This window comes from Dermacentor silvarum, chromosome 2, assembly GCF_013339745.2.
Source record: "Dermacentor silvarum isolate Dsil-2018 chromosome 2, BIME_Dsil_1.4, whole genome shotgun sequence".
Classification (NCBI taxonomy): Eukaryota; Metazoa; Arthropoda; class Arachnida; order Ixodida; family Ixodidae; genus Dermacentor; species Dermacentor silvarum.
In genome coordinates, this window is record NC_051155.1 from 72,040,571 (window position 1) to 72,067,523 (window position 26,953).

Below are 26,953 nucleotides of genomic sequence, written 5' to 3' on the forward strand. Positions count from 1 at the left end.
CGAGGTCGTCTTGTTGAACAATTTCTTTTCTCCTCTGGCGCGTGTCTCCTGAACAAGAAGGAACCTACATTTTACTGTGTCGCAAACAGAACCTTTTCTTCTATTGATCTTAGCATAGCTTCCCCGTCTCTATTATCTGAACTTAAATGGGAAGTTACCAAAAATCCGTACGGGAGCGATCACTTCCCAATACTACTGCGAACAACCAAAACTGAGCCGTCACCACAAGCCCCTCGATGGAAGATTGACACAGCGGATTGGGAGAAATTTCGAAATCTTACTAGTAGCATCTCCTGGGCCAACATGTCTTCGTTAGGAACTGATGCTGCTGTGGAATATTTTACTTCCTTCATAATTGATGCCGCTTCTAAATGCATATCCGAAATAAGTGGTGCGGCATGCAAACGCCGTGACCCATGGTGGAACGACGAATGTAGGAACGTTCGTAGAAAACAGAACAAAGCGTGGGGGTTGCTACGCGATTCTCCTACTGCAGAGAATCTTATCAATTTTAAGAAGGTAAAGTCCGAAGGCAGGAGAACGCGCCGACAGGCCAGAAGAGAGAGCTGGCAGAAGTTTTTATCAAGTATACACTCGTATACAGATGAGGCCAAAGTCTGGAACAGGGTTAACAAGGTGAGAGGACGACAAACATATTCACTCCCTTTGGTAAACACACAGGGCGACAGCTTGGAAGACCAAGCAAACCACCTGGGTGCACACTTTGAACATGTGTCCAGTTCATTGCACTATTCCCCAGAATTTACAAAACACAAAGCAGCAACAGAAAAACAAAAACTAGACCGAAAGAGCACCGGGAACGAGCCTTATAACTTGCCTTTCTCTTTAGCAGAGCTTCAGGCATCACTCGCTTGTTGCAACCAATCTGCCCCAGGCCCTGACCGCATATTATATGAAATGTTGAAGAACCTGCCCTCTGAAACGAAGAAAACCCTTCTCTGTCTGTATAACTCTATATGGATCTCCGGCGAGCTCCCCTCTGCCTGGAGAGAGGCCATAGTGATCCCTATCCTGAAGCAGGGGAAGGATCCATCGTCTGTATCGAGTTATCGACCGATAGCGCTAACAAGCTGTCTCTGCAAAGTCTTCGAAAAAATGATAAACCGTCGCCTATTACATTTCCTTGAATCAAACAAACATACGCGAAGCTTTTGTTCACAAACAGTTCTTTCTGTCTGTATTCCTAGACATGGAAAAGGCCTATGACACCACATGGCGGTTTGGAATACTGAGAGACCTCTCCCACTTTGGTATACGTGGTAATATGTTAAATATGATTGAAAGTTATCTGCTGAATCGCACATTCCGTGTCCGAGTTGGCAATGTTCTATCACGACCTTTTGTGCAGGAAACTGGTGTACCCCAGGGAGGCGTGCTCAGCTGCACACTCTTTATCGTTAAAATGAACACGCTTCGTGCTTCGTTACCACCCGCTATTTTTTATTCCATCTATGTGGACGATATACAAATAGGATTCAAGTCCTGTAACCTCGCAGTGTGCGAGAGACAGGTACAGCAGGGGTTGAACAAAGTGTCAAAGTGGGCAGACGAAAACGGGTTCAAAATAAACCCCCACAAAAGTTCTTGTGTTCTTTTCACCAGGAAGAAAGGTCTCGTTGCAGATCCCACTATCGAAATGTATGGACAACAAATACCTATAAACAAAGATCACAAATTTTTAGGCATCATACTTGACTGTAAGCTTACTTTCATCAACCACATAAAACATCTCAAGGCGAAATGTCTAAGAACAATGAACTTACTGAAAATTTTATCACACACATCCTGGGGCACCGACAGGAAGTGTTTAATGAATCTTCACAAGAGCCTCATTCGGTCACGATTGGACTATGGTGCCGTAGTATATCACTCTGCCGCCCCTAGCGCGCTAAAAATGCTAGATCCTGTCCACCATCTAGGTATCCGCCTGGCCACTGGCGCATTCAGAACAAGCCCCGTCGAAAGTTTATACGTAGAATCGAATGAGTGGTCACTCCACCTCCAGAGAACATACATCAGCTTCACCTATTTTCTCAAAGTGCACTCCGATCGGGAACATCCTTGTTTTACAACCCTTAATAATTTGAAGTCTTCAACGCTTTTCTATAATCGACCCTCTATGAGGCGGCCTTTCTCACTGCGTGTAAGAGAACTTAGCGAAGAGATGGATGTCCCACTTCTAGAACATCGCCTAATGCCTCCAGCTAAGCTGTCACCGCCCTGGGAGTGGCAGGTGATAGAATGTGATCTATCCTTTGTAGAGGTCACAAAGCATGCTCCCGACCTCGAAATTGCAATGCATTTCCGCGAACTTCAATCGAAGTACTCGTGCTCGGAATTCTATACCGACGCATCCAAGTCCTATGCTGGCGTATCTTACGCCGCGGTTGGCCCCTCTTTTTCAAAATGCGACGTATTAAACCCCCTAACAAGCATTTTCACCGCAGAAGCCTATGCAGTACTGTCTGCGGTGAAGCATATAGAGAAATTGAAACTACAAAAGGCAATAATATTCACAGACTCGTTGAGTCTTGTAAAAGCGCTAACATCTTTACAAAAGCATAAGAATCCTGTTGTTATCGAGCTTTACTCACTCTTGTGTAACATTTACCAATCTCGTAGACATGTAATAATATGCTGGGTGCCTGGCCATAGAGGCATCGAGGGCAATGTGCTAGCAGATCAGTTGGCCACATCAACTACATCACAAGCTATTAATCCTGCCGCTGCTATCTCCTCCACAGATCTGAAGCCTTTTTTGCGAAGGAAACTGCGAGGCCACTGGCAGCGTCTGTGGGACGCTGAAACAACTAATAAGCTCCACTTGATTAAGCCACAGTTAGGTTTCTGGCCCTGTACAACTAAAACACGACGTACTGATGTCCTATTCTGTCGTCTCAGAATAGGACACACATATGGTACTCACAATTTTCTATTGAATGGAAATGATCCTCCAACATGTGGTAGATGTGGCGACAGGCTCACCGTCCTCCACGTCCTCTTGGAGTGTCGGGAAGCCGAAATAGAAAGAAAGAAACATTTTCCTCTCGCATATCGCTATTGTGTTCCTCTGCATCCCGCTATGTTTCTCGGTAAAGAACCACTTTTCAGCACCAACGCAGTCCTTGCTTTCTTGAAAGATGTTGTGCTACATGTTACTAGCCCAATAAGTTCGTAGTGCATCCTCTCTAGAGGATGTTGCTGCGATAGTTTTTTAACTGCACATGCCTCCAGGCCCTTGTGTTTCAAGGGCTCTGTTTAGGCACTTGTGCCTCTGGCCAATTCTTGTATCTTTAATTATTTGTAACTCGTATCATTCTTTCGCAATGCATTGTTCATGTCCATAGTACACATAATCACTCATTGCATAATCTTATTACTTATAGATTTTACGCACTTTACAGCGACTGATTTTAGGCCCCTTTACAGCCATGCCACATCTAATGTTCATATAATTCCCTATTCACCTACCACTAACAAGCCATTACCATCGTCTTGATACGAACTAATACTGTCATGGCGCTCTTTGGCCATACCTGGCCCTTGCGCCACTAAACTCCAACAATCATCAGTTATGAAGAGCTACGCCGGCAGCGGTCGTTGACCCGTCGGCCACCAGCACGGGACGCAGATCTCGTTGGCTTGTCAACCGTTTCTGACCACACCACCTTGCTGGCAGAAATGAAGACATTTGTGCACGAAGAAATTCCACGCCAGTTCTCTCTGCTGCCCTTTGCTCACCCGCAGCATGTGGAACAGCGATAAACCACACTCCCGCCTCCCCTCCGCCGAGTGATTGAACAGAAAATCGCCGAAGTCATGCCCGAATATCACCAGCGCCCTCCGGCACCGGCGCCACTTAGCTACGCTCAAGTTGTCGCCAGACCAGCCCAACCAATCTCTGCGCCTGCTCCGTTTAGTTACGCTAAAGCCGTCGCTGGATCTTGGTCGTTCGAAGCGGTTGCGCCGCCTACGTACGCCGATGTCACTAGGCTCCGTCTGCAGCCCACCATGCAGGCATATCAGCAGCCGCTACGTCTATCGCGTCCTGAGCCATGGGTTGGACCCCCTCCGACAAACCGTTGGCGCACTTCCGACAACCGTCCCATATGCTTTGCCTGTGGTTACGCCGGCCATGTTGCACGTTTTCGCAATCGCGTGCAGTCGCCTCGAGTCGCATCACCCGTCATGAGCCAGTCCAGCGGCCCTAATTACGAACCACCGCCGCCTGTGTCACCGATGTTACGCCCAGCTCCTTCTACCCGCCGTTCACCGTCTCCATGACGTCGCTCATTGTCGCCGATGCGGCCACGTCAGGTCGCACGAGATCGGGAAAACTAGTCGTCGCAGTCTACGAGGCAACGGCTGCGACGTTATCGAACTGTGAAAGCCCTCAACAGAGACCATCGAACATAGTAGACGTGTTTGTAGACGGTGTTCGCGCATCTGCCCTTATAGACACTGGAGCCGCCGTATCCGTTATGGACGCCAAACTTAGCCGTTTCCTACGAAAAGTGACGACGCAACTTTCGGGGCTATCCATTCGTACGGCTAGCGCCTAAAGTATTCACCCAACAGCAAGCAGTATGCACAGCTCGCGTCGTCATTCGGGACGCCCTGTATGCCGTCGAATTCATCATCACCATGCTCGCACGACATCATCCTGGGATGGGATTTTCTCTCCCGCCACAACGACGTCATTCATTGCACACTCGCCGAAATAGAACTCTCGCCGTTTTCAGAGATGACGCCGGCAGACAGACCATCGCTTTCGAACAAGATACTCGTCACAGATGATGCCCAAGTGCCTCCGAACGCGTCAGCGGGTGTGTCAGTGTACTGCGACAGTCTCTGCGGCACCATTGCCCTCCTTTCGCCATCTGACCGCGTTCGCACTAAGAAAGGATTGTTGGTGCCCTTTGCGACAGTGAAAATTACTCACAGTGACAGCGTTATTTTTGTTAGCAGTCCATCCCCATATACTGTCACATTGCTGAGAGGAGAATGTCTCGGCAGAGTGGAACCCCTCGAAGATGCATAAGTTGTGGACGCACCCGATGACACGCACTGGCCTAGTTACTGTACGCTCAGTGCTGTTTCGAAGTCTGATTCGTCGCCCGAAGACGTATTTGGCTCCTCCATCGATGAAAACCTTACGCCGGTCCAGCGTTCACAGCTTCTGTGCCTGTTAGAAGAATTTCGCCCATCTTTCGATGTCGCGCAGACTTCCCTGGGCCGCATGTCCACTGTCATGCATGGCTCCCAGCCGCCACTGCGGCAACGCCCATATCGCGTATCTCCTGCAGAGCGTCGTGTAATTAACGAGCAAGTCGACGACATGCTTCGACGGGATGTTATTCGACCATCAAACAGTCCCTGGGCGTCTCCGGTCGTTCTTGTTGCGAAGAAGGACGGTTCCGTACGGTTCTGTGTGGACTACCGACGGCTCAACAAGATAACCCGCAAGGCCGTCTATCCGCTGCCACGAATAGACGACGCGATTTACAGCCTCCAAGGAGCTGAATTCTTTTCATCACTCGATTTGTGCTCCGGGTACTGGCAAGTCCCTATCGCTGAGGACGCTCGACCGAAGACAGCCTTCGTCACGGCCGACGGCTTGTACGAATTCAACGTCATGCCGTTCGGACTGTGTAATGCGCCCGCGACCTTCGAGCGCATGATGGATACCGTCTGGCGCAACCTGAAATGGCACACGTGCTTGTGCTACCTCGACGACGTCGTCGTTTTCGCTCCGGACTTCTCCACGCATCTTCAAAGCCTCCGGCATGTTTTGACGCGTTTGAGCAACGCCGGTCTACAGCTGAACCTAAGGAAGTGACGATTTGCAGCACTGCAGCTTACAATACTGGGCTACGTCGTGTCAAAGGATGGCATTCTCCCAGATCCAGCCAAGCTTCGGGCTGTAGCCGAGTTCCCCAGACCTACGCCCGTCAAAGAACTGTGCAGTTTCGTAGGTCTGTGTTCCTACTTTCGACGTTTCATTCGAAACTTCGACACTATTATATCGCCACTGACGAAGCTCCTTGGCAGTAAGGGGCCCCTCGACTCATGGTCGTCAGTGTGCGAGGACGCATTCGCAAAGCCCCGTCGTTTGTTGACGTCTCCACCCATACTACGCCACTACGACCCTACGGCTCCTACAGAGGTACACACGGACGCCAGCGGTGTTGGCCTTGGCGCTGACCTTGTGCAGCGCAAGCCAGGGTTCCCTGAATATGTCGTGGCGTATGCAAGTCGTACGGTTACTAAAGCCGAGGCCAACTACACCGTCTCCGAAAAAGAATGTCTGGCGATCACCTGGGCCCTTACGAAGTTTCGCCCTTATTTGTATGGCCGCCCGTTCGATGTCGTTACTGACCACCATGCGCTATGCTGGCTGTCGTCATTGAAGGATCCCTCAGGCTGTCTCGCCCGTTGGGCACTTCGTCTGCAGGACTACGACATCCGCGTGCTTTACCGCAACGGACGCCAACATGCCGACGCCGACGCCCTCTCGCGCTACCCCTTACCCGAAGACAACGCCCGCTGCTCAGGAACTCAACTGGCCGTTTCTTCCATCGGCATTCACACCATCGCTACAGAACAGCGCAAGGACCAATCGATTGTCTCGCTGGCAGACTTGCTCGCTGATCCGTCGGCAACACCACCCACTCGCGCATTGCGTCGTCAAGCCCACCATTTCGCCATTCGCGACGAGCTAATTCACCGACGCAAGCACCGCGCCGACGGCCGCCAGTGGTTAGTGGTAGTACCCCGCAGTCTCCGTTCTAAAATATGCGAATCGTTCCACTCTGATCCGCAGTTTGCACACTGTATACAAAACTTACCACCGAATTCGACAACGGTACTTTTGGCGGTGAATGTACCGGTACGTGCAGAAATTTGTTCGCTCCTGCCTCGATTGTGAGCGCCGGAAATCTGCGCTGAAACTCTCGCCAGAAGGTCTACAACCTTTACCTTGTCCTAACCAGCCGTTTGGGCGCGTTGGCATCGATTTATACGGACCTCGTCCTCTGACGTCGGCTGGTAACCGCTGGGCCATCGTCGCTGTTGACCATCTCCCGCGATACGCCGAAACTGCCGCCCTTCCAACGGCTACAGCACGAGATGTTGCCTCTTTCCTGCTCCACCGATTCATACTGCGTCACGGTCCACCCCAGGAGGTACTCAGCGATCGAGGCCGTGTCTCCTTGTCGGAAGTCGTCGAAGCCATTCTCAAAGAGTGTCACGTCGTTCACCGCAATACTACTGCTTACCACCCACAGACAAATGGTTTCACAGAGCGATTTAACCGCGCGCTCGGCGACATGCTCTCAATGTACATCGCCGCCGACCACACAAATTGGGATGCCATTTTCCCCTTCGTCACGTACGCCTACAATACCGCCCCTCAGAGTATTACTGGCTTCTTACCGTTCTTCTTATTGTAACGCCGCCACCCGTCGCACACGATTGACACGATCCTTCCATACAGGCCAGACACATCTGAGTATACGCCTATATCTGCCACAGCCAGACATGCTGAAGAGTGTCGCGACCTTGCCCGGACCTCTACTGCAAATGAACAAGAGCGGCAGAAGAGCATTCGCGGTGACACCACCACTTCTGCGCCCACGTTTTTCCCTGGGGCGCTCGTCTGGCTCTCAGTCACTACCACCCCAACTGGACTCTCTTCGAAACTACTGCCCAAATACGAAGGCCCCTGCCGTGTCGTCGAACGCACGTCCCCAGTAAATTACCTTATCGAACCCATTGAACCATCTTCGGACATGCGCCGTCGAGGGCGCGACATCGTCAATGTGGAGCGCCTCAAGATATACCATGACCCACTCATGGTGACAACCTGTTAAGTGGCCGGGCGGCTCCCTTTTCGCACCCGGGGTAATTGTAGCGAAGCGTTGGAACTCTGAAGTGGGTCGTCCGCTGCAGCGCCTTCTAGTGGGTCGTTTTCTTCGGCTGCGCTGTCCGTGCTGCGCTTTTTGGACTGTCGCCCTTGCGCTGCTTTAAGTGCCGTCCAATAAACACCCTTATAATATATATATATATATATATATATATATATATATATATATATACGCCACGCTCTGTCTTCCGGAAGCCGGCTTCTAATTCCACTTCCGGAAGCAGGAACCGGAAGCCAGCTAGCGGCTTCTGGAGAAAGCTTCCGGCGTTTTGCCCGAATGATCCCCCGGCCGGTGCTTCGCCCACTCATCATGATTCACTTCGTGGATATGCGGTTTTTTTTAAAACTAAGTCTAGCTTCGTTTGAGATTTGTGTTGTCTTGTTTAATTCTTTTCCCTGTCTCAGGCATAGAATCATGTCAAGTAGGGAAGCAATGAAGTAACACAAAACAAACAAAAGCAAACTTGCTCTCCGCGCTTCTGCGCATGCGTGTCGTCACCAGTCAGCGCAGCGTGGGATGGTGGGATTCCGAAACTCCTCTTTCAAAAGCGCAATATGGAGCGACGAGGGGGAACAGCGGCCTCAGAACGTCGGAATGACGGCTTGACAGTCGTGGTTACTGTGGTTGCGGATAGAATTGGCGATATGTCTGAAAACAGCATCAACGCGAGGGATGCAACTTGTTGCGAGATAGAAATTTGTGGCCCCGATGTGTTTAAGGTGCCGGTTGGAAGTTTTCGCATTATTTCGTTGCATTCGAAGGTGAAGTCTAGTTTTGTTTGGAAACATTTTGGACACTTAACATCCATCACTGGGGTAAAGCAGAAGAAAGTTGGAACGGACTACTAGTGCAAGAGCTGCTTGACCAAGTCATTAAAGGAGGACGACTCAAAGCCTTTCGAGTTGTGAGTAGAGCACCTTTGGTTCTTTATGGAACTAAATCTGTTGGTCGTAGCCGTTTCATCATTTCATTGTGAGAGTTTAAATATTCGCCTGTTCCCACCGCAGCTGCAAGGTAAAACGCTACGCGTGCAAAGTAAGCACGTCGAACATGCAGATACACTTGATGGATGTTCACAAACTGCAAGAAGGGGCCAGCCGCGACGGTCAAGGATTATTTCCGTGATAACTACAGCCTTTGTAAATCTTGCCTCTGAACGAAATTGTTCGATCCAATCATTGTTTTGTTCCCAGTTTGTTCGTTTCCTAAATAAAAATATTTCTACATGTCTACTGCATGGTGCTCTTTCTTTGGAACATTCATGTGAAAAATCAAATGCAACGACACCGATAGCTGCACTGAACTATAAAACAGTTTCGACGTGCAGGTTAAAAAAAACTTTTTTTCCCTGAAGTAATTGTGCATCCGAGCAATGCCTGCATTTATACTAATCCGCACTTGGTTCAATCAACCTGGTGATGACGAGTTATCAAATTCAGCATAATTTGTTTTGAACCGCATCGTAACATATCAGCTGAAAAACTACTCACCTGAAGCAAAAACAGAAAACAGTATTTTGATTCATTTTTATTCCGGGAAAAAGGCCGTTATAAGAAAAGTTACTTAAGCAAAGGGTCACTAATATTCAGAACAAGTGATTTCACTTACTGTCTAGTCGGGAATTTGTGTTGTAGCATCTGGTGATTGGTTGACAGCTTAGAGTTGAACCCAGCAATAGATGGTAATAAAAGATGTCTGTTCTACATTTTTATTTATTTTTAAATGAAGCATTCAGAACAAATGGAAGCAAGATTAACATATCTAGAGAGTGTCACGTGCGCCGGTGCTGGCATAGCAATTCTAGACGAATTCACTGACTATTTGCTCAATGGAACAATATCTCATATAAACCGAGGCATAGCAAAAAAGAAAACAATTGCGACTACGACGCAAAAGAATAAGCAAGGTTCGGTATATTCATGGGGGACGGAATGTACAAACAGACTTTACGCGCCTTCAGATATGTGCCCAATATTTTTCCAAATGTGTTGGCTAAAAAAGTAAAAGATTATCAGAACGTTTTGTGTTTCTCTCACTTTCAACGCCTCTGTATTCGGTCCTCTCTGCCCTTATTATGAAAAGCCCAGAATCTCAATCAGTTTAGCAATGAATGATGTAGCGAAACAGCTCTTTAAATTTGTGGTTTCGGTTTCCACGCCGCCGGCGCCACCGCCGTTAACGAAAAATGGCAGTGCGCCGCCGCCGATCAAATACCCGGCGCCGCGCCGCCGCCGCCGCCGCCGCCGCCGCCGCCGACCACAAACAACCACCACGCCACCGCCGGTCGAAACCGACACGGCGCACACCTCTATTCACAGTCTATGGAAAACAGGGATGCAGACGAAATCAGCACTGGGAACATGCAGAACTTTCAAGCAAGAAATTACCAAAGAAAATATCTATGATAATTCTAGGGGAAGCTCTTTGTTGTTTGAAGCCAGGCCGGGAGTATTTCGGACTAAGATGTACCGAGTCAAGCACCAAGGTGCTGTGCTTGACTCGGTACACGCTGCGCGGTGCGTGTGGAGAGGAAGAGGAAACGGCTGAACACCTCATACTTTTCTGTAAAGGGCTTAACCCTACGCGTAGAAAGCATAGAGTCTCACCCTATAAAACCAAGAGGGTAATCTGGCGCCACCGTCTATGCGAGTTTCTTAAAGGGCGCCGTGCCGTCAAGGGAATGACGGGATATGTGTCTGCGAGGCTTGTGTTTACTAGTGTTGTACGAGGCTTCGTCTAAAACGTGGATATGGCTGCAAAAACCAAGATTTATAGAACAATTTCTATGCGAATAGCTTAAAAATGTTTCATAATAAATGTTATGTACATTTTTATGCTTACTCGCAGTTCAAAATAGAGAGAACTTGAGAACTTAGAACAACAAAAATTGGCTATGTGCTTTGCTAGAGCATGGCTTATGCTTTCTGTTCCAGATTTAGCTATGGGCTTGCAATGTTTTTGAAATTAAATAATTGTATGTGCTTGTGCTTTTACATTTTCATATTATTATTTAGTATTAGAAATAATGTAAAGTAGCCGATTTGATATGATGTATTATTTGTGTGAAAAGAAAGTTGAGTTTCTCTCATCTGCTCCAGTAAGTGCCCGCGAAAGGTGCCGGTACTTGAACAACCGTCACGATGTCCTGGCGTTGCGCTTACTTGTTCTGCTTACAAACATACGAACCTGGTAATGGAAAGGTGTCGTACCACAGGTAAGTGACAGAGAATGTCTCATTGGGCAGGTTGCCTGGGATATTAGAAAAAAAAACTAAGCAAAGTGCTGAATGCGACGAAGGAGCGAAAGTATTATTTGCTCGTCGTCCCCTCGTCATATACCTGTGTTCGCGTCGTTTCATATCTAAGCAAGTCACAGTGTTCCTGTTGCATTAATGCAACTTTAAACAAATATTTTCCGACACAACGACAAGCACTACAAGATAAAGCTGAGACAGAAAATCAAGACAGAAAATCAAGCATTCTTCAAAACAGTTTGCTGAATGCTGAGCAAAGTCACTCGCTTAACCAGCATTCGCAGAGGATTGAAAAAGCAGTGAAGAGGAAGCCGATTCACAATGCACCAACACATTTTTTATTGTGGGTATATTTGAATTAATTACTTGCAGGTTCCCATTGGAAAAACCAGCTCTCTTGGAGAAATGGCTTGAAGCGATGGGACAACCAGAGTCCAAACATTCAAATCACCACCTGCTCTGCGCTGCACACTTCAGGTCAGCTGACTTCAGGAGTGGCCTGCATAAATGCCTGCTGCTTGAGAGTGCTGTGCCATCACAGTTCGAGCGTCCAAGTGCCACTGAAAGCATACATGTATGATCTTATATGTAATAATGTTATTGAAACCCAGTAGCATGCATATTAGATTAACAAAACAGACCTAATTTTAATGTTGGACAATCATTGCAAAGCAACTTAAGGATATAAGTACGTGTGTAACATGTGTCAATACATGTGTACAATAGCATGAACAAATAGACGCAGAAGGCTCAGCCTTTGCAAAATCATATTTCCATGGCAAGGGTTTTAGTTCAACCTTGTTGACATGTTACTAGGTTCATGCACGAAACCGTAGAAAAAAAAGGACACATTGTGAATGCCAATTTTGCCAAATGGGAAACACGTAGACATTCAGAAAGACAGTGCTCAAAGCAAGGAAGCCATGTGGAGGTGGGACATCATTTAGGAAAAATATTTTTTTTGACAGGGACTTAATGCTCCCAGACAATAAACTAATTCTCTTTTATTTATTTCTGCTTGAATGATCAGCCATGTGAGATTTTCTTAATGCCTGGACCAAATGAGGCATCTCTGAAACGGGGACTTGCATGCACACGTCACAGTGGAGGAGCAGCCATCCGCCATGCACCAAGTTTTGTGAATTGTCGCAATATATGCCGGGTCTGTTATTTCAACATAAAAAAACGCACGTCCACCATCTGTGTGTGTACTCTGCATGTCAGAAAAAGAATGATCTTTTCTGAATGAGGTCCAGTTAGCTTGCACACACTGCTTCAAGCAGAGTGTTTCTGAATAGATAAGTTTGCACGTTCCAACAAACTATTTATTGTAGTGCTTAGCATGTGTACCGCACATCTATTTTCGTGCTATAAACTTAAAAAAAGGTATTGGTATAGTTTTGGTGTAGCCTTTGTGTCTACAGTAAAATATGTTGATGTAGTTGAAGGTAGATTGTGTAATCTGGCCAAGTTGCAATATTCTTGCAAGGATATTTTTAAAAGAACAGTCATTTCAAGCATGCGCATACAAATTAGCATGCAAGCAGAAACTTGACTTGAATAAAGCCGTTCGTACATGTGTGAGCTGACTTTAGTAATATTTCTTTAAATGCATTTTCCAAGCAACACACAGTACAGTTAGAACTCTCCAGTAAAATGAGCTTGGTTGAGTTTGCTCGTTAGTTGATCAAAACTAAACATATCCACAAAAGAAGATTGTATTGATATTAATAACTGCTACGTATGCTTCCTTGTACACATAAAGCCATTTTTATCATCCCTTCTATGATGTACCACTGTCCAGCAGCCATGCAGTCCTGACCAAGCATGCATCCCCAAAAAGCACTGACGATTTACCACAGCCATCAACCCGTGCTTTAGCAGCAGCATCCAGCACCTTCGACCACGAGTACTTCTCAAGAGATTATCCAGAGACCAAAGTGAAAAGGCTGGGAGATATGCTGACAACCGCTAGAAAGAAGATAAAGTCACTCGGAATGAGAACAGCTCGAGTGAAAGAGAAAAATGAGAGCCTGCAGACTGTCATAGGAAAAATGAAAGAAAGAAACATACTCTCAGATGAAGCACAAAGAAAATTAAAAGAATTTGGAAACCTGCCACTGGAAATTATGCAGAGCTGGAGCAAAAATGCCGCAGAACAGCCTCGTGGAAGAAGGCACAGTGATGAGATGAAGCTTGCATCAACAGTGCATTACTACTCTACACGAGAATATGAGTATCTGAGTACCTTGTTTCCTATGCCAAGTGCACAGGCCATCACGAAGTGGCTGAAGGTTGTACACGGGTGCCCAGGCTTCACTGCTGAAGTTTTCGAAGACGTGAAGGTGCGGCATAAAAATGATGCCCCAAGTCCGCCTGTGCAGCATTGTGCTCGATGGCATATGAGCATTTAAAAAAACTTGTGAGCTGGACACTGCAACAGGAAGTCTCATTGGCTTCGTTGACCTGCGCCACAGTCAGGAACCCACTGATGCAGATAATGTGCCATTGGCCACCGAAGCACTTGTCTTCGTGGTGGTGGGAATTGCAGCGCCCTGGAAGATGCCATTTGGATATTTTTTGACTGCTGGTCTTTCAGGAGAAGTACTGAAGAGCCTGCTAACTGAGGAAATCCACTGCATTAGCGAGTGTGGGTTGCAAGTTGTAGCTGTTGTATGCAACTTCCTTGCTGCCAATCTGTCCATGGCAAAGCTTACTCGGCTGTCGCGTGCACGAGCAGTCATTTGAGGCACTGAAGACATTTTTCCCACATCCAAGCAACGAAGAGGACATCATCTTCATTATCTTTGATGCCTGACATGGCCTAAAGCTTCTGTGGAACCTGCTTGGGGACAAAGGTGTTCTCTTGAGCAGCACCTACGGGGTGAGAAATGCCACTTTTCACATGATATCTGCTTTAAAGAAATACTCTTATCTATGAAAGGCTCTCTTTCAGTGATAAATATTGTCTTTTTCCGTGCCTGTTGTGGTTACGATGTTTATTGAGGTTTAAAATTTGTATCTCAGGAGTGCCACAATCCAGGTGATATATTAACATTGCAGTTTCTGGTGCCACACGCTTTTCAGAAATCTGCTGGCATTGCAGTCATGTTTTTTCAAACACGACTAACTTTTTCATTAGTAGTTTAGGAAATACTTCACTTACAATATCGGGACAATTATTTCATAAAGAAGCCATTGTGCTATATCATTTTACGCACACAACTACATTTCTGATCTGTTGGCCATTCTGCCATTGCTGGCTTAATGTACTTACAGCATTTATTCATAACTTGCTAGTTTATGTTAAATGCAAAATCCATTTAGGCATATTACTTGTTAGGCAAGTGCTGTTCAGTTTTAGAAACTGCCAAGCAGTAATTGTCATATGTGTCCATAGATCTGTGTGCATAATGTATATCTATATCTGTAAATATTTGCATGTGTGTATATATATATAAATATGTATGCATACGTATGTATACAGCATTTCATTTGTGCTTAAACGTGTAGTTTGTTCCAAGCATTACACTGTTTTAAGTGTTGAATTTCGCGATGTTCTGCAGTGCTCTGCTATCAACTGTATAAGGGGGCAGGACCCTCGTCAAGCTGTACCCCAGCTTTTAGTCCCGTCTCCTTTTTTTTCAAGGTGGAAAGAAAATAAAAGCGATTGATCGAGTGTCTACACTCAGTTTGTCAAACATTACCACTTGTTATACGTTTTTCACTGATGAAGTGCTGATTACGCCTTTAGACAACGAGCTGTATAACTCCTTCAATTGTTTAGTAACCCAGAGCTGCACAAAGAAAGTGGGAAATAATGGTCATTATGGGTGGATGATTTTTGGATTTTTGCTTGTGTCACTGGAAACCAGGGGCCGAGGTGGCAGCCCACTTAGCTTCTCTTTTGAACCAGCACTGAACCAAGCAACTGTAATAACACCCGAATACTTGTTAGAAGCTTCACTGCATATTGCTTATGGTTGCTGACGTAGGTCTGCAAAGGCATGCTGGAAATTGCTCTATGCATTATACAACGTTTGAAAGAACAGAGTGCACTTTGTGCCAATGCTACAAACAAGGTGGTAGGCTGTATGTAACTTTACAGCACAGTAATGGAAATAACTGTAGATGTGATAAGATTTTCACACAATACAGATGTCAACAGCATTAAGTCTGGCTTAAATACATTGTAATAAGGGGATTTTAAAACGTACAGGAGACAATGAGAAGAGATACATATAATATTAAAAACGCTGGTACAAAATAAAACACTGAAGTGCTAGACATGAAGTCAAAAAGGTACTGTAGTATTAGAATAAGAATAGCTTTTTATTATACATCAGCTATGTTACATGTACATGGTATGCACAATTATGTATCTCTTGCACCGTCTGTGGTCCAAATAAACAAGAAATAACACCATGTAAATGCTAATTACTACACAAATACGCAACTTGAAGAAAAGCGCGAAAGATGTGTGTAAACATCTTAATGTGCAGGGTTCCTTAAGGCTAGGCTGTAACGAAAACCAAAAGTTTTAGAAAACTTAAAAGAAAAGTTGCCGCAGTTAGTCTTAGGCATGGTAAGCAGTCACTATATGAAGCAAACCACATGGACCTTAAATGGGGAAGGTGCTTTTCCTCTAATAATTTAAGATGAATTTTTCCGTCACAGAATTTGTGCCTCAGAATACCTAGTGAGTATTTGTGAAGCTTTTGCACAGATATGCTGTGAATGTGTTGACGTAAGCAGACGTTAGTCATGAGAGTAACGTCTCAGGGTTAGCAAAGGAGGAATTACATCGATGCACCCTTTTATATCACAGCGAGTGCTATGGAAGCATCTCAAGGCACTACAAGAGCTGCAGGAGAAGGAAGGCCTGCGTGCGGCTAATAAGCTGTCAAAGGCGCACATCAATTAATACCAACAGGTGAGGCAAGCCTGAAATAATACATGTATAACTTCTACAGATCTTCTTTCCCGGCCCCCAACAGGTCATGAAAGCGAAGTTGGCGGCGCAGACGTTCAGCAGCTCCGTGAGCAAGGCGATGCAGTTCGGTTCTTTGCTGAAGCTGCCAGGCTTCGGCAACTGCATGGGCACAGCCAACTTCATAGACATGGTGGACCGGTAAGGGCGCTAATGAAGCATTTTCCGTGCACAGTATCTTAAAATTAGCTAGACTGAACGTACTGGATGAGCATTTCATATAAATTAAATGTGGATTTCCAATGGCATAGGCTCTAGTTTTCGCAAAGTATACAACACTTTATAAAGTGTATGCAGCTTGTGACACAAATACCTCATTAGGTGCAATTTCCTTTAAATATCAAAACCTGGGTTATCCAGACAGTCAAACATATTATTATTAATACCTGAAACCACAGTGCAGTAGGCCATTTAAGCTTACTGTACAATAACAAGCAAGGTCTTGCGTATATAACGATACCTTCAGCTTTCATGCAAGTGCATGCTAGAATAGTAATATAATATGACCTTTTATATGGCTTCATGCATATGCAAATGAATATTAGTATTTCACAGTACTAGTAGTAGTTCTTGACGTAATAGTTCATCGGCCACCCGCTAGGTGGACAGATGTACTTAAATGGAAATGGTATCCTTAATTATATGGTTTCCTTTGTAGCAATTACAACGATTGGGCGGATGTCTCATTTTCCATTTAATTACCTCTCTCCACCTAGCGGGTTTCCGCTGAACTATTACGCCAAAACTCTAGCATTTGATTCAAGTTGTGGAATTCGACTTCGCCCTGCCATCTGCTAGTCACTTCATTAACTTAGTCACTTCATTAGCTCAGATGGTAGAGCGGCTGCCCCGGAAGGGCGGTGGTCTCAGGTTCGAGTACCGGACCAGAATTAATTTTTCTTCAACTGCGAGGATTTTCTTTCGAGGAACCCGTATGGATTTCCTTTGCAGCAATCGCTACGATTGGGAGGATGTCTCATTTTCCATTTAACTAGTAGTTGTTTTTTATAAACTAGAATTTGAAACATGGAGTCGCAATGTAAGCACAACGTAGGTACAGAAAAGACAGGTCTGGTCGAAAGTGTTACTAAAGATGAAATGTGGAAGGCTTTGCAAGATACGTTGGGGAGAAGGCAATGGAACAACAGTGGACATGATGAACCAGCCGAGACATTGTATGTGAAATACTAGTAACCAATACACATACACACTGCACGATTTCAAATGCACCAGAAACTTAAAAGGATGCTTACATAATACATAATTATTAATAATGTTGGTTGCTGATAATCTGAAAAAAAGAAAATGAATACATAAATATTGACACTAATTTATTGTCTGTACTGCGCATCACAATCACTATGATGGTAACAAAAAAGCAGGGAGGCATACTATGTAATACACATAGTGGCGAACAAGGGAATATGTATTGAATTAAAAGTGTTTCTGTTCGCCCATGGAAGCCTTCTTCAGAATCACCTGCTGTTGACAATGACCTATTCAATGTGAACAAGGCACCCATCGGGGAGTCAAAACAAATTTTACTTGAATACATATTACCGTGGTCGTCATTGTGTTTGTTCACAGTATGATGTTCCACGACCAGGTGGGATCCTGTCAGACCCTGAAATGAGGGAACCACTTTATTGCAGTCAAACCAGGGAAAAAACGAGCGTCAGCAAAATACAGTGAACAAATCAATAGTTCTGTCATCAATCAGTTTAAGCAAAACAGTACACAAAATGAAGACATGAGACACTACAAAACATTTCATTCAGTTGAGATACCTGCCGTCATGCAAGTGTTCCACATCGAAGGCATGGAGGAATTACAGATATGTGAATATCTCCAAAAGTATATTCTGGAATCCATAGGTGTCATAACGTTTCATAAGTGAAAGACTACTTCTTAATAAGGATGTCAGGCAACAATATGCAACCTCTCCTTCAATGTCAATGCATGGCCATCTCTAAAATGTATTCAAGATTATAAGTATTAAAGGAAGGACAAATGTTTGTGAAGAACATGTTAGAGAAAATCAGGTAAAAAAAACATTGGCTTATTTGTTTTTGAAAAATGTTGCGTTGAAGTGAATAGATAGAACATGGACCGCTCCGAAGGCGAAATATCAACATAGTGGGGCTCGGCTTTGTTCCATCTCTGTCAGCACTGTCTCTTGAGTGTGAATGTATCTGCGTGAATAAAGCCTGTAAAGAGTTTCATACAGGTTGCGTTATCACACACTTCTGTTGAGCAGTGTACAGAAAGGGATTACATAATACAGTACCTCAATAGAACAGCTTGTTATTAATTACATGAAATGTGACACAAGTATATCAACTTACAGTCGCAACATTCACAAGTTATGCACTAAGTAATGGGTGCAGAAATAAGAAATATTTTTAAATGTATGAGGAAGCAATAAATATTATGTCCATTTCATACATTTACATTTATAGCTTCTGAACAATTACGGAAATGACATGTTTACCAACAGGAAGCTAGTTTTATAGTTTAAAAGGACTGACAACTGGCCTGATTGTGTTGCGAGGCGTTGGTCGAAATAAAGTCACCATCATTTATAGTAATACATAGAATCCAACATGCTGTGCGTTCTTGAAGTAAGAATTATAATTTTATATTGGCAAAGAAAGTATCAAGAGACATTAAATGGTGTGGCCTGGCGGTGATATCTTGGTACTCGTTTCATGCATTGAATCACAATAGTAACTGGAACGCCAATGCATTTCTCTGCAAAGTTTGGGAATTGATATCTCAAAACTAGTGTCATCGTGAGAACTCGTTCCAAGTGGCCTTACGAACTCCACGTCTAGAATTTGTAAAACTCAATGTGGGCCACAAGCTCAGTAGTTAAAAATTTAATTACTCAAAAATTTTTTTCATTAGTCGATTACGTATTTCAATTTTTTTGTAAGTAATGTCCGCCTCTTCGAGTACACCAGCTCACGAACTAGAATTGTGCTATCTGCCACAAGCAACCTTTAAAAATTTTTAAGTGTTCGCTGAAACACTCGGTATGTCTGTTGGGGACATAACAGCAAGTGCATTTTTACAAACGAACCCTTACATGTCAGAAATGCATAAGCATCATGAACACTTTACCTTGTTTAAAATGTGCATGTTTAGAAAGCATCTTTCAGGAATTGCTTGGCCATTTAATCTAATCCTATAGTTACCATTTCCTTTCTAGTGCATTCGACCTGCACTCCAGCAACCCTGTCGCCACTGGCTTCAAGGCTCCACTGCGGCCATCAACGTTAGCTTTCCAGAGAGACCATGGAGGCCGCTAGCTTACAACTCATGCAGCTGCGCTTGGCCAATGAAAGGCTCGTTACCCAGGATGGCAGGCGAATGTCGGTGATTGCACTTTCATTCACACTCAAGAGTGTCTCCCAGCTGGCAGAAAAGCTCCTCGATGCTGACCTGTGCAAGTAAGTGCATAGGTAGATGTAGTGCACAGGTCCAAGATAAGGTGATAAAAAAGACAAAAGTTAGCCATGAGGTAAAATAATGAGCAATAATCTCAAGACAGAGTAAAAATTTCAAGCTGTCTTATGGTATGTTAATGATGCTCCTTGTACTGTTTCCATGAAGGTGGAGGCTGCTTAACATGTGTTAGTTTAACACGCGCAACCGTCAATCTGCCACAATTAATGAAGTCAAAATGTTTTGATGAACTTCTAAGTGTAAGGCCAAGACCCAGCGAAGGACATGTAGGAAGAGGATATTGAATACACATTACTAGTCTATGTACCAGGGCATACCACCTTTAGCCATGCGATAGCCTCATGATGTGTGTAACAATTTTCATTAGTTTTTATATTTATAAAATTAATAAATACAGGTCTCACAAAACTTAAGTTTATTTTGCATCCGCACAACTAAACAATTTCAGGTAGCAATATAGGCGGGCCATTAAGCTATGCATTGAACCAAAACTAATGACATGTAGTGATGCCTTGAAGCAGTGATAAAATAACCCAAGGAATATGCTTTCCCAAATGACATGCATTGCTGTAAAAGGCAGTTTATTGGAAACTTGTTGCACGATTTTGATTATTGTGGTTCATGGCAAACCTGATCATGTAGTAAATAGGTGTGCAATGTATCACTACAAAATGTTTATTTTCAAGAAAGGTATGCTTTTGTGCATATGGAAGAATTGTAAAAAAGAGAAATAGGTTTTGAGGAAATCATCAAAAAGCATTCAAATAACTGCATCGCGCACAAAAGACATTCAGGAGAGCTAAAATCACCCATATCGGTAACGTGCCTTGCCCCGACTCTTGTTCTTGACTGCTTTTGCTTGTGTGGCACGTCATATTTTTTTATCTAGCTTGTTTTGCAGGCTCAGTACTAGGTCCACCACACAGTGACGTCTGTATGTTATTTACAAGAAAACTATTGTTTTCTTTCACGCTATGACTACCAGTATGAAAGAGACGACAGCATTGCTAACACAGCTAAACTAAACAATCCTCTTCTCATTCGACATCCACAAAGCAGTGCTATAAGCAAAGTAGGACTACCGCTACAATAGGTATTTGTCATTATATTTTCTACTTATAGTAGAGCTCGCTGCCATTGTTATACTTGCTAGTATAACAGTAGCAGTAGTAGTATTGGTAGTACTTATGTATTCCATGCACTCATACAGCAACTGATTTTGGGTCTGTTTACACCATGTTTACATTAATCATTAGAATTTCATAGCTTCAGTGCAACTGATAACCACCTCATTGGTGCCGTTTGTCAGTATGCACCGTTGTGCCAGAAAAACACAGCATAATGCACCTGCTGCTATTCCTCTTGACCAGTGCTCTGTGACCTCTGTTTTTCATGCTGCACCCGCCGTGGTTGCTCAGTGGCTATAGTGTTGGGCTGCTGAGCACGAGGTCGCGGGATCGAATCCCCGCCACGGCGGCCGCATTTCGATGGGGGCGAAATGCGAAAACACCCGTGTGCTCAGATTTAGGCGCACGTTAAAGAACCCCAGGTGGTCCAAATTTCCAGAGTCCCCTACTACGGCGTGCCTCATAATCAGGTCGTGGTTTTGGCACGTAAAACCCCATAATTTTTTTGACGTTGCACCAATATTTTTTACAAAGGAAAGATTTGACAAATTCTGTCATATCCGCTCATAACAAACGGTAGACAGCATCAAATTCTATTCCATATACCAAGCATTTTATTGTAATTCACGTTGACTACTCTCGTTTCTTGCCTAGTCTGATATCCGACATCATGTTTAAAGGTATAATCATAAAAAATTGACCATGCTGGGTGCTAAAGGCAATCGTAAGAAAAGTGGCAGTAATGATTACTCCATATTGCCATTCGAGAAGAAAATGCCATCACATGGAAATATAAGGAGCACACAAAAACTACCCAATCATATTTGCCTGATGCATACATATTCAGAAGAAAAACATTACATGCATGGAGCCTGCTATTATGTAATGAACATATTCATTTTGTAATATTTTCAAATGTTAATGGTTTTCTTTGTTTTGTTGGGAGGAAAGCCTAAGATTAAAAAAAAAGATGCTCCACATGGACATTATTTGCATGTCGCAGTAAAAGAAAAGCACAAGGAAATGCAGACAAGGGAAAATGTTTGTACATTTTCAGGAAGTGCTACTTTGCCCAGGTGTCTGCTCAACATACAGCAGAACTGTAATCAAAATGCCAGAAGAAATGAAAGAATAAATGCCTTGGTGGTGGTGAAGATGTAGTTTGGCAGCACCTAGGCAAGTGGCATTTCAGTGTATCCATTGTTGAAAAAAATATAAACAACACATTTTGCAATTACGACACATACGTTTGGTGGCTCAATTAACTGCATAATTCCGCTAATATTCTTTTCCCGACTGGTTGTCAGTGTCGGGTATAAAGCAGCAAGGTACTAACTTGCCTGTTGTTTGCAGGTACATCTGCACGAGAAACCTGAACCAGGACCTCCTGGGAATGTACTTTAGTTGCATAAGGCAGCGAGGTGGCTGGAATAACAACCCTTCAGCGGCGCAATTCCGTCCCGCTTACAGGCAGACCAGACCATAGTACATGCAGCTGTTCTTGGTTCGAAGAATGCCAACGTCACTGCACAGAATGAGGGGATATGCCTTTCAAGAAGCCAGGGGCAGCCCAGCAGCGATTTGGGTGACGTCTATGAAGAGCAGTCAGCTACAATGGTGGATGCTCCGCTCGAGCACGACTACTTCGCTCTGAGCGAATATGCCAGCGAAGTCGTCCGCTACATCGGTGGCTTTGTGGTTAGGGCAACCAGCAAGCATCTTCACTGTGCGGAATGCGCAGCAATGCTCACCAATGAGACTGTGACTAGCTTGCTAACATTCATAAAGGACAATGGTGGTCTTAGAGAACCATCACGCTTTGTGCATGCAGCAATGTGTGCAGCAGAGACAGTGCTACGCCAAGGCAGCACGACAGGAGACAACATCCACAAGATAACTCTTAGGGCCTTCCAACAATTCGTGAAGCAATATGAAGTCATGCTTCACAATTGTACACACTACTCTGAAGGCCCGCAGCATGTGATAAGCCTCACAAAAGTGCTGCAGAAAAAGTACGTCACTCTCCGAATGAAAGAAATTGGTAGACGCCGAACTGAGCAGGAGCGCGGTGCATATACAGGCACGTGCTCACAAAGCATGTGCTATTTGCTCACCAGTGATCGACCAAGCAAGTCACCTTGAGTAGAAAGATTCTACATTGCACACAAAAATATCATACACTCTTTTTGTGCCAAGACAGCTCCTGCAAAGACAGCAAGAGCTGTTGTGTTTGTGTTGTTATGATACTGAAATTTTGTGACGAGACAGCTCGTGCAAAAACAGCAAGAGTTGTTGCTATTGTGCAGGTACGATACCCGACTTCTGTGATGTCCCAGCTTATGCAAAGACTGCAACAGATGCCTCTCTTGTGTAGTTACAGGGTCTGCGAGTGTTGTGACGAGACAGCTCGTGCAAAGACAGCAAGAGTTGTTGCTGTTGTGTAGGTACGATACCCGGCATCTGTGATGTCCCAGCTTCTGCAAAGACTACAACAGATGCCTCTCTTGTGTAGTTACAGGGTCTGTGAGTGTTGTGATGACACAGCTTCTGCGAAGACAGCAAGATTTGTTGCTTTTGTGTAGTTACATGATCTATGACTTGTAACGCGACATCTCTTGCAGAGATTGCAACGGCCTTCATATTTAGGCAGTTATCATACCAGGCTTCTCTGATGAGGCAATCCTGCAAAGACTGCAGAAGAGTTGTCACTTTTGTGTAGTTGCATGACACTAACCTCACGCAATTGACCCAGTGGCTGCAGCATGCGGCGATTACCTAAAAAATATGGGGGGAGGGGCAAGAGATGTTGAGCCCCACCACTCTCGCCTCCTCGTGGTTCCTCCTGGGAAAGGCTGGGTCTTTGGCAATGCCTTAACCCCAGTAGGCCAAAGAGAGTGGAGAGCAATAGTTAGACACTAGAGCCTTAATGTTGTTGGATGCCACATGGAGCAGCTAAGTACAATTTACGTGTACAGAAAATTTCATAATGGGAGAAAAATTGTTTGTGCAATACGCACTGGTCTAGATGAAGAAAAGCGAAGTATGAGGTTATAGACCCCTTGCAGAAAGCCTAGCAACAGTGTGTCTCTGTACGGCAACACTGAGGCGGAAAGCAGCGGCGTGTCATGGTAAAGGAAAACATGCCGCTTCTGACCTTCGTTACCTATGTTCTGGCTGCGCGCCATTCAAGCTTTAGGTGTTCTGTGTGGTAATTGTTTATAATTTAGGCGCTTTCAAGGCGTGAGCGAAGTTGGCAACACACTGCTGTGTCCCCGTGTGCAAGGAATACGGATACGTTGACAAATCCGGACGAAAGGTACGTACAGTACATACGCATCGGGCCATCCGTTTCCGCGATTTCACGTGCGGTTCTGCATGAGTTTAATCTGTTGGCTCGGCATTGTAGTGCTTTGCGTTGTTTTAATTGCACGTTTACTCGTGTTTATTGTCAGACTGAAACTCCTAGCAATGCTAAACGAGCTTCGCATGTGCGCGACGCATCCAAGGCCGATCGGCTAGTGGAACGATGTCTTGAAGTGGCATGCTCTTCGCGTCGCTTTGGTTTATTGAGTGCCTATGGTTTATTGAGTGCCTATGTATTATGCTCGTTTATTTTGTGTCACCGCGAGTTCACACTTTTTTCACACTTTTTTGCTCAGCATGCGAGTGTCGGATTTGCGCGTTAATCCGCGGCGAACGCTTTTGACAAGCTTCGCGTGCGAGTTGCGAGAGTCGCTGCCGCGCGCTGTGCAAGTATTTTGTTCGCCAGAGCTAAAACATTCATTACCGCTAGCGTTATGTTAAGCTAACATTACGGGGACGCGCAGTGGGTCAGTCTTCTTACCCAATAGTTTTGTTGGCCGGGTACTTTGCGGCGCATAAAATGAGACAGACAGATCATAACAAGAACTCTTTATTTTCAGGTGTCATACCACAGGTTTCCCAGCGACGAGGGATTAAAGAAAAAAATGGATTGCTGCCATAAAGAGGGACGAAGGGCCACTGTTCCGAATAAGCAAGGCTACCAAAGTGTGCTGTCTACATTTAATAGAGACCAACTTCTGGGAAAATGTTGCAAGTGAACATCGCTTACTCAAGGAGTCAGCTGTGCCATCCATATTTCCATTTCGGAAGACCAAGCCCCCAAGAAACCCGCCTCGCCAGCGAATGTTCCCAGCTATTCCTGCTTCCAAGAAGAAATGCAATGAGCTCCACCTGCCAGCTGACAGTCAGTCTTCAATGGAATTGGCAAACGCTCCTGACGAGAACCAAACCCCACTACAGGAGGTTGTTGCAGACCAGAATGTGTCTCCGCAGCATGGTTCTGCTAGCCAGGAGTTCAGAAAAATAATTGCTGCGCTGGAGACCCAGCTTGCCACAACTAAAGACAGAGAGTCTAAGCAGCAGGCAGAACTAGCAGAGCAGGCCGTGCAACTAAGCAAGGCTCGTGCTGAACTCGCTACTTCTCAGGCAGAGCTAGGAACTGCAAGGAACAAGCTAAGAGCACAGAGCCAGGAGCTGGATATACTGCTAACTGAGTTAGTTACTTCCCAGCGCTGTGTCGAAAAATTAAAAACTCAGTATGCACCTTTTGGTATTGAAAAATTCCAAGAATGTGATGAAGACATTCAGTTTTATACAGGACTGCCAGACTACGACAGCTTTGTAGATCTGTTGGAGTATTTGGACCCTGGTGAAAACGGAAGCAATATAATACTACATCACAGGACCAGTAGCTACCGGCATGAAGCTTACAGGGGCCGGCCACAGAAAGTGAGTGTGCCAAACCAACTCTTCATGGTCCTCATAAAGCTTCGACTTGGCATATTCCACCAGCATCTTGGACATTTGTTTTCAGTATCCGCTAGCACGGTATCGAGAATATTTTCCACTTGGGTGGATTTTATGTACCTTCAGCTCACAGGACTGGCAATATGGCTATCACGACAAGCTATAGATGAAGCAATGCCTCTGGCATTTGTTGAGAAGTACCAATCGACCCGTGTGTTGCTCGATGCGACAGAAATACGGTGCGAAGTGCCATCGTCATTTGTGACACAGTCCGGCCTCTACTCCCATTACAAGTCTACACACACGCTTAAAGGACTGATTGGTTTGTCCCCAGGTGGACTTATTACCTTTGTCTCCGAGTTGTTCACTGGAAGTACCTCAGACAGAGAATGTGTCAGAAGAAATGGGTTTCTGGACCTAAATTTTGACATAGGAGACTCTGTCATGGCAGACAAGGGGTTCCGAATTGACGACCTTGTGGAAGAAATTGGTGTAGAGCTAAATATTCCACCCTTCCTCCGTCGTGACCAATTCACAATTGAGCAGACCCAAGAGACCCAGGATATTGCTGCCCTCCGGATCCACGTAGAAAGGAGGATAAAAAGAATTAAATGCTTTCAATTATTTAATCGCCCGATTCCAATTTCACTGGCACCAATGGCTAATCAAATGTGGACAATCTGCGCCATCTTGAGCAACTTCCAGTCACCTTTAACTCACGATACCGAAGCCGGCTAGGCCCAGTGCACTTGCACAGTGCACTTCATGAATCAAACCAAGCATGGCCAGTCCACTGCTCCAGATCCCAGCTTACCAAGAAGGGAACTTCACTTGCTCAGTGCCTTGACGACGGCGACCTCCACTAACAGTTTGTAGTGTGTACAGGACTACGATAGCATCAATGGTATTTTTCTGCATTTTATTCATTTTGAAATAAAGAACACTAGGAAGCCAATGAACACAGCTGATTGAAGTGTCAGTCTTACTCAACGCATACGTCCTAAGCAGCAGAATCGTGCTCGCCACTTTCCATGAATGGCAGGAGTTTATTAAAGTAAAAGTAGTTTAGCTGGTCTTTCATTTGATCCCATTCAGCATTGTCCAGCCGAATTCGTTCAATTAAAATGAAATCTTTTCCGTACACAACGAAGTCCCCCCAGCTCAGTCCATAAACCCCCATTTGGCCTACTAATTGTACATAGTAGTAGTCCTCCCTTTTCAGCCTTGGGCCATTCTCGGTCAGCTCGCTACAGAATGTGGCAGTGGCAAGTTCCTCTCCCTTCTTTTTACGGAGGCTATACGGGCACTCAATTTCGAGTGCCCCCTATGAGGCTTTGCTGGATCAAACACGAGCCTGTCAGGTGATGCTCCGAGCCAA

At 45.0% G+C, this 26,953-nt stretch overlaps 1 protein-coding gene across 1 annotated transcript; it reads left to right on the forward strand.

The window, feature by feature from the left end:
- Window positions 1-19,486: 19,486 nt before the first annotated feature.
- LOC125943458 (uncharacterized) lies at window positions 19,487-26,313 on the forward strand. Its single transcript, XM_049662785.1, has 3 exons — window positions 19,487-19,641; window positions 22,341-22,482; window positions 24,919-26,313. Exons 1-3 carry the CDS (start codon window positions 19,487-19,489, stop codon window positions 26,311-26,313), a joined length of 1,692 nt encoding a protein of 563 aa, XP_049518742.1.
- Window positions 26,314-26,953: the final 640 nt, after the last annotated feature.

Excerpts from the sequence above, each read along its gene's own strand:
- LOC125943458 (XM_049662785.1), top strand. The coding sequence starts at position 19,487 with ATGGAGGCCGCTAGCTTACAACTCATGCAGCTGCGCTTGGCCAATGAA. Across the intron at positions 19,642-22,340 it reads CTCGATGCTGACCTGTGCAA|AAGCCAGGGGCAGCCCAGCA; the intron begins GTAAGTGCATAG and ends ATGCCTTTCAAG. Across the intron at positions 22,483-24,918 it reads GCTACATCGGTGGCTTTGTG|ACCAAGCCCCCAAGAAACCC; the intron begins GTTAGGGCAACC and ends CCATTTCGGAAG.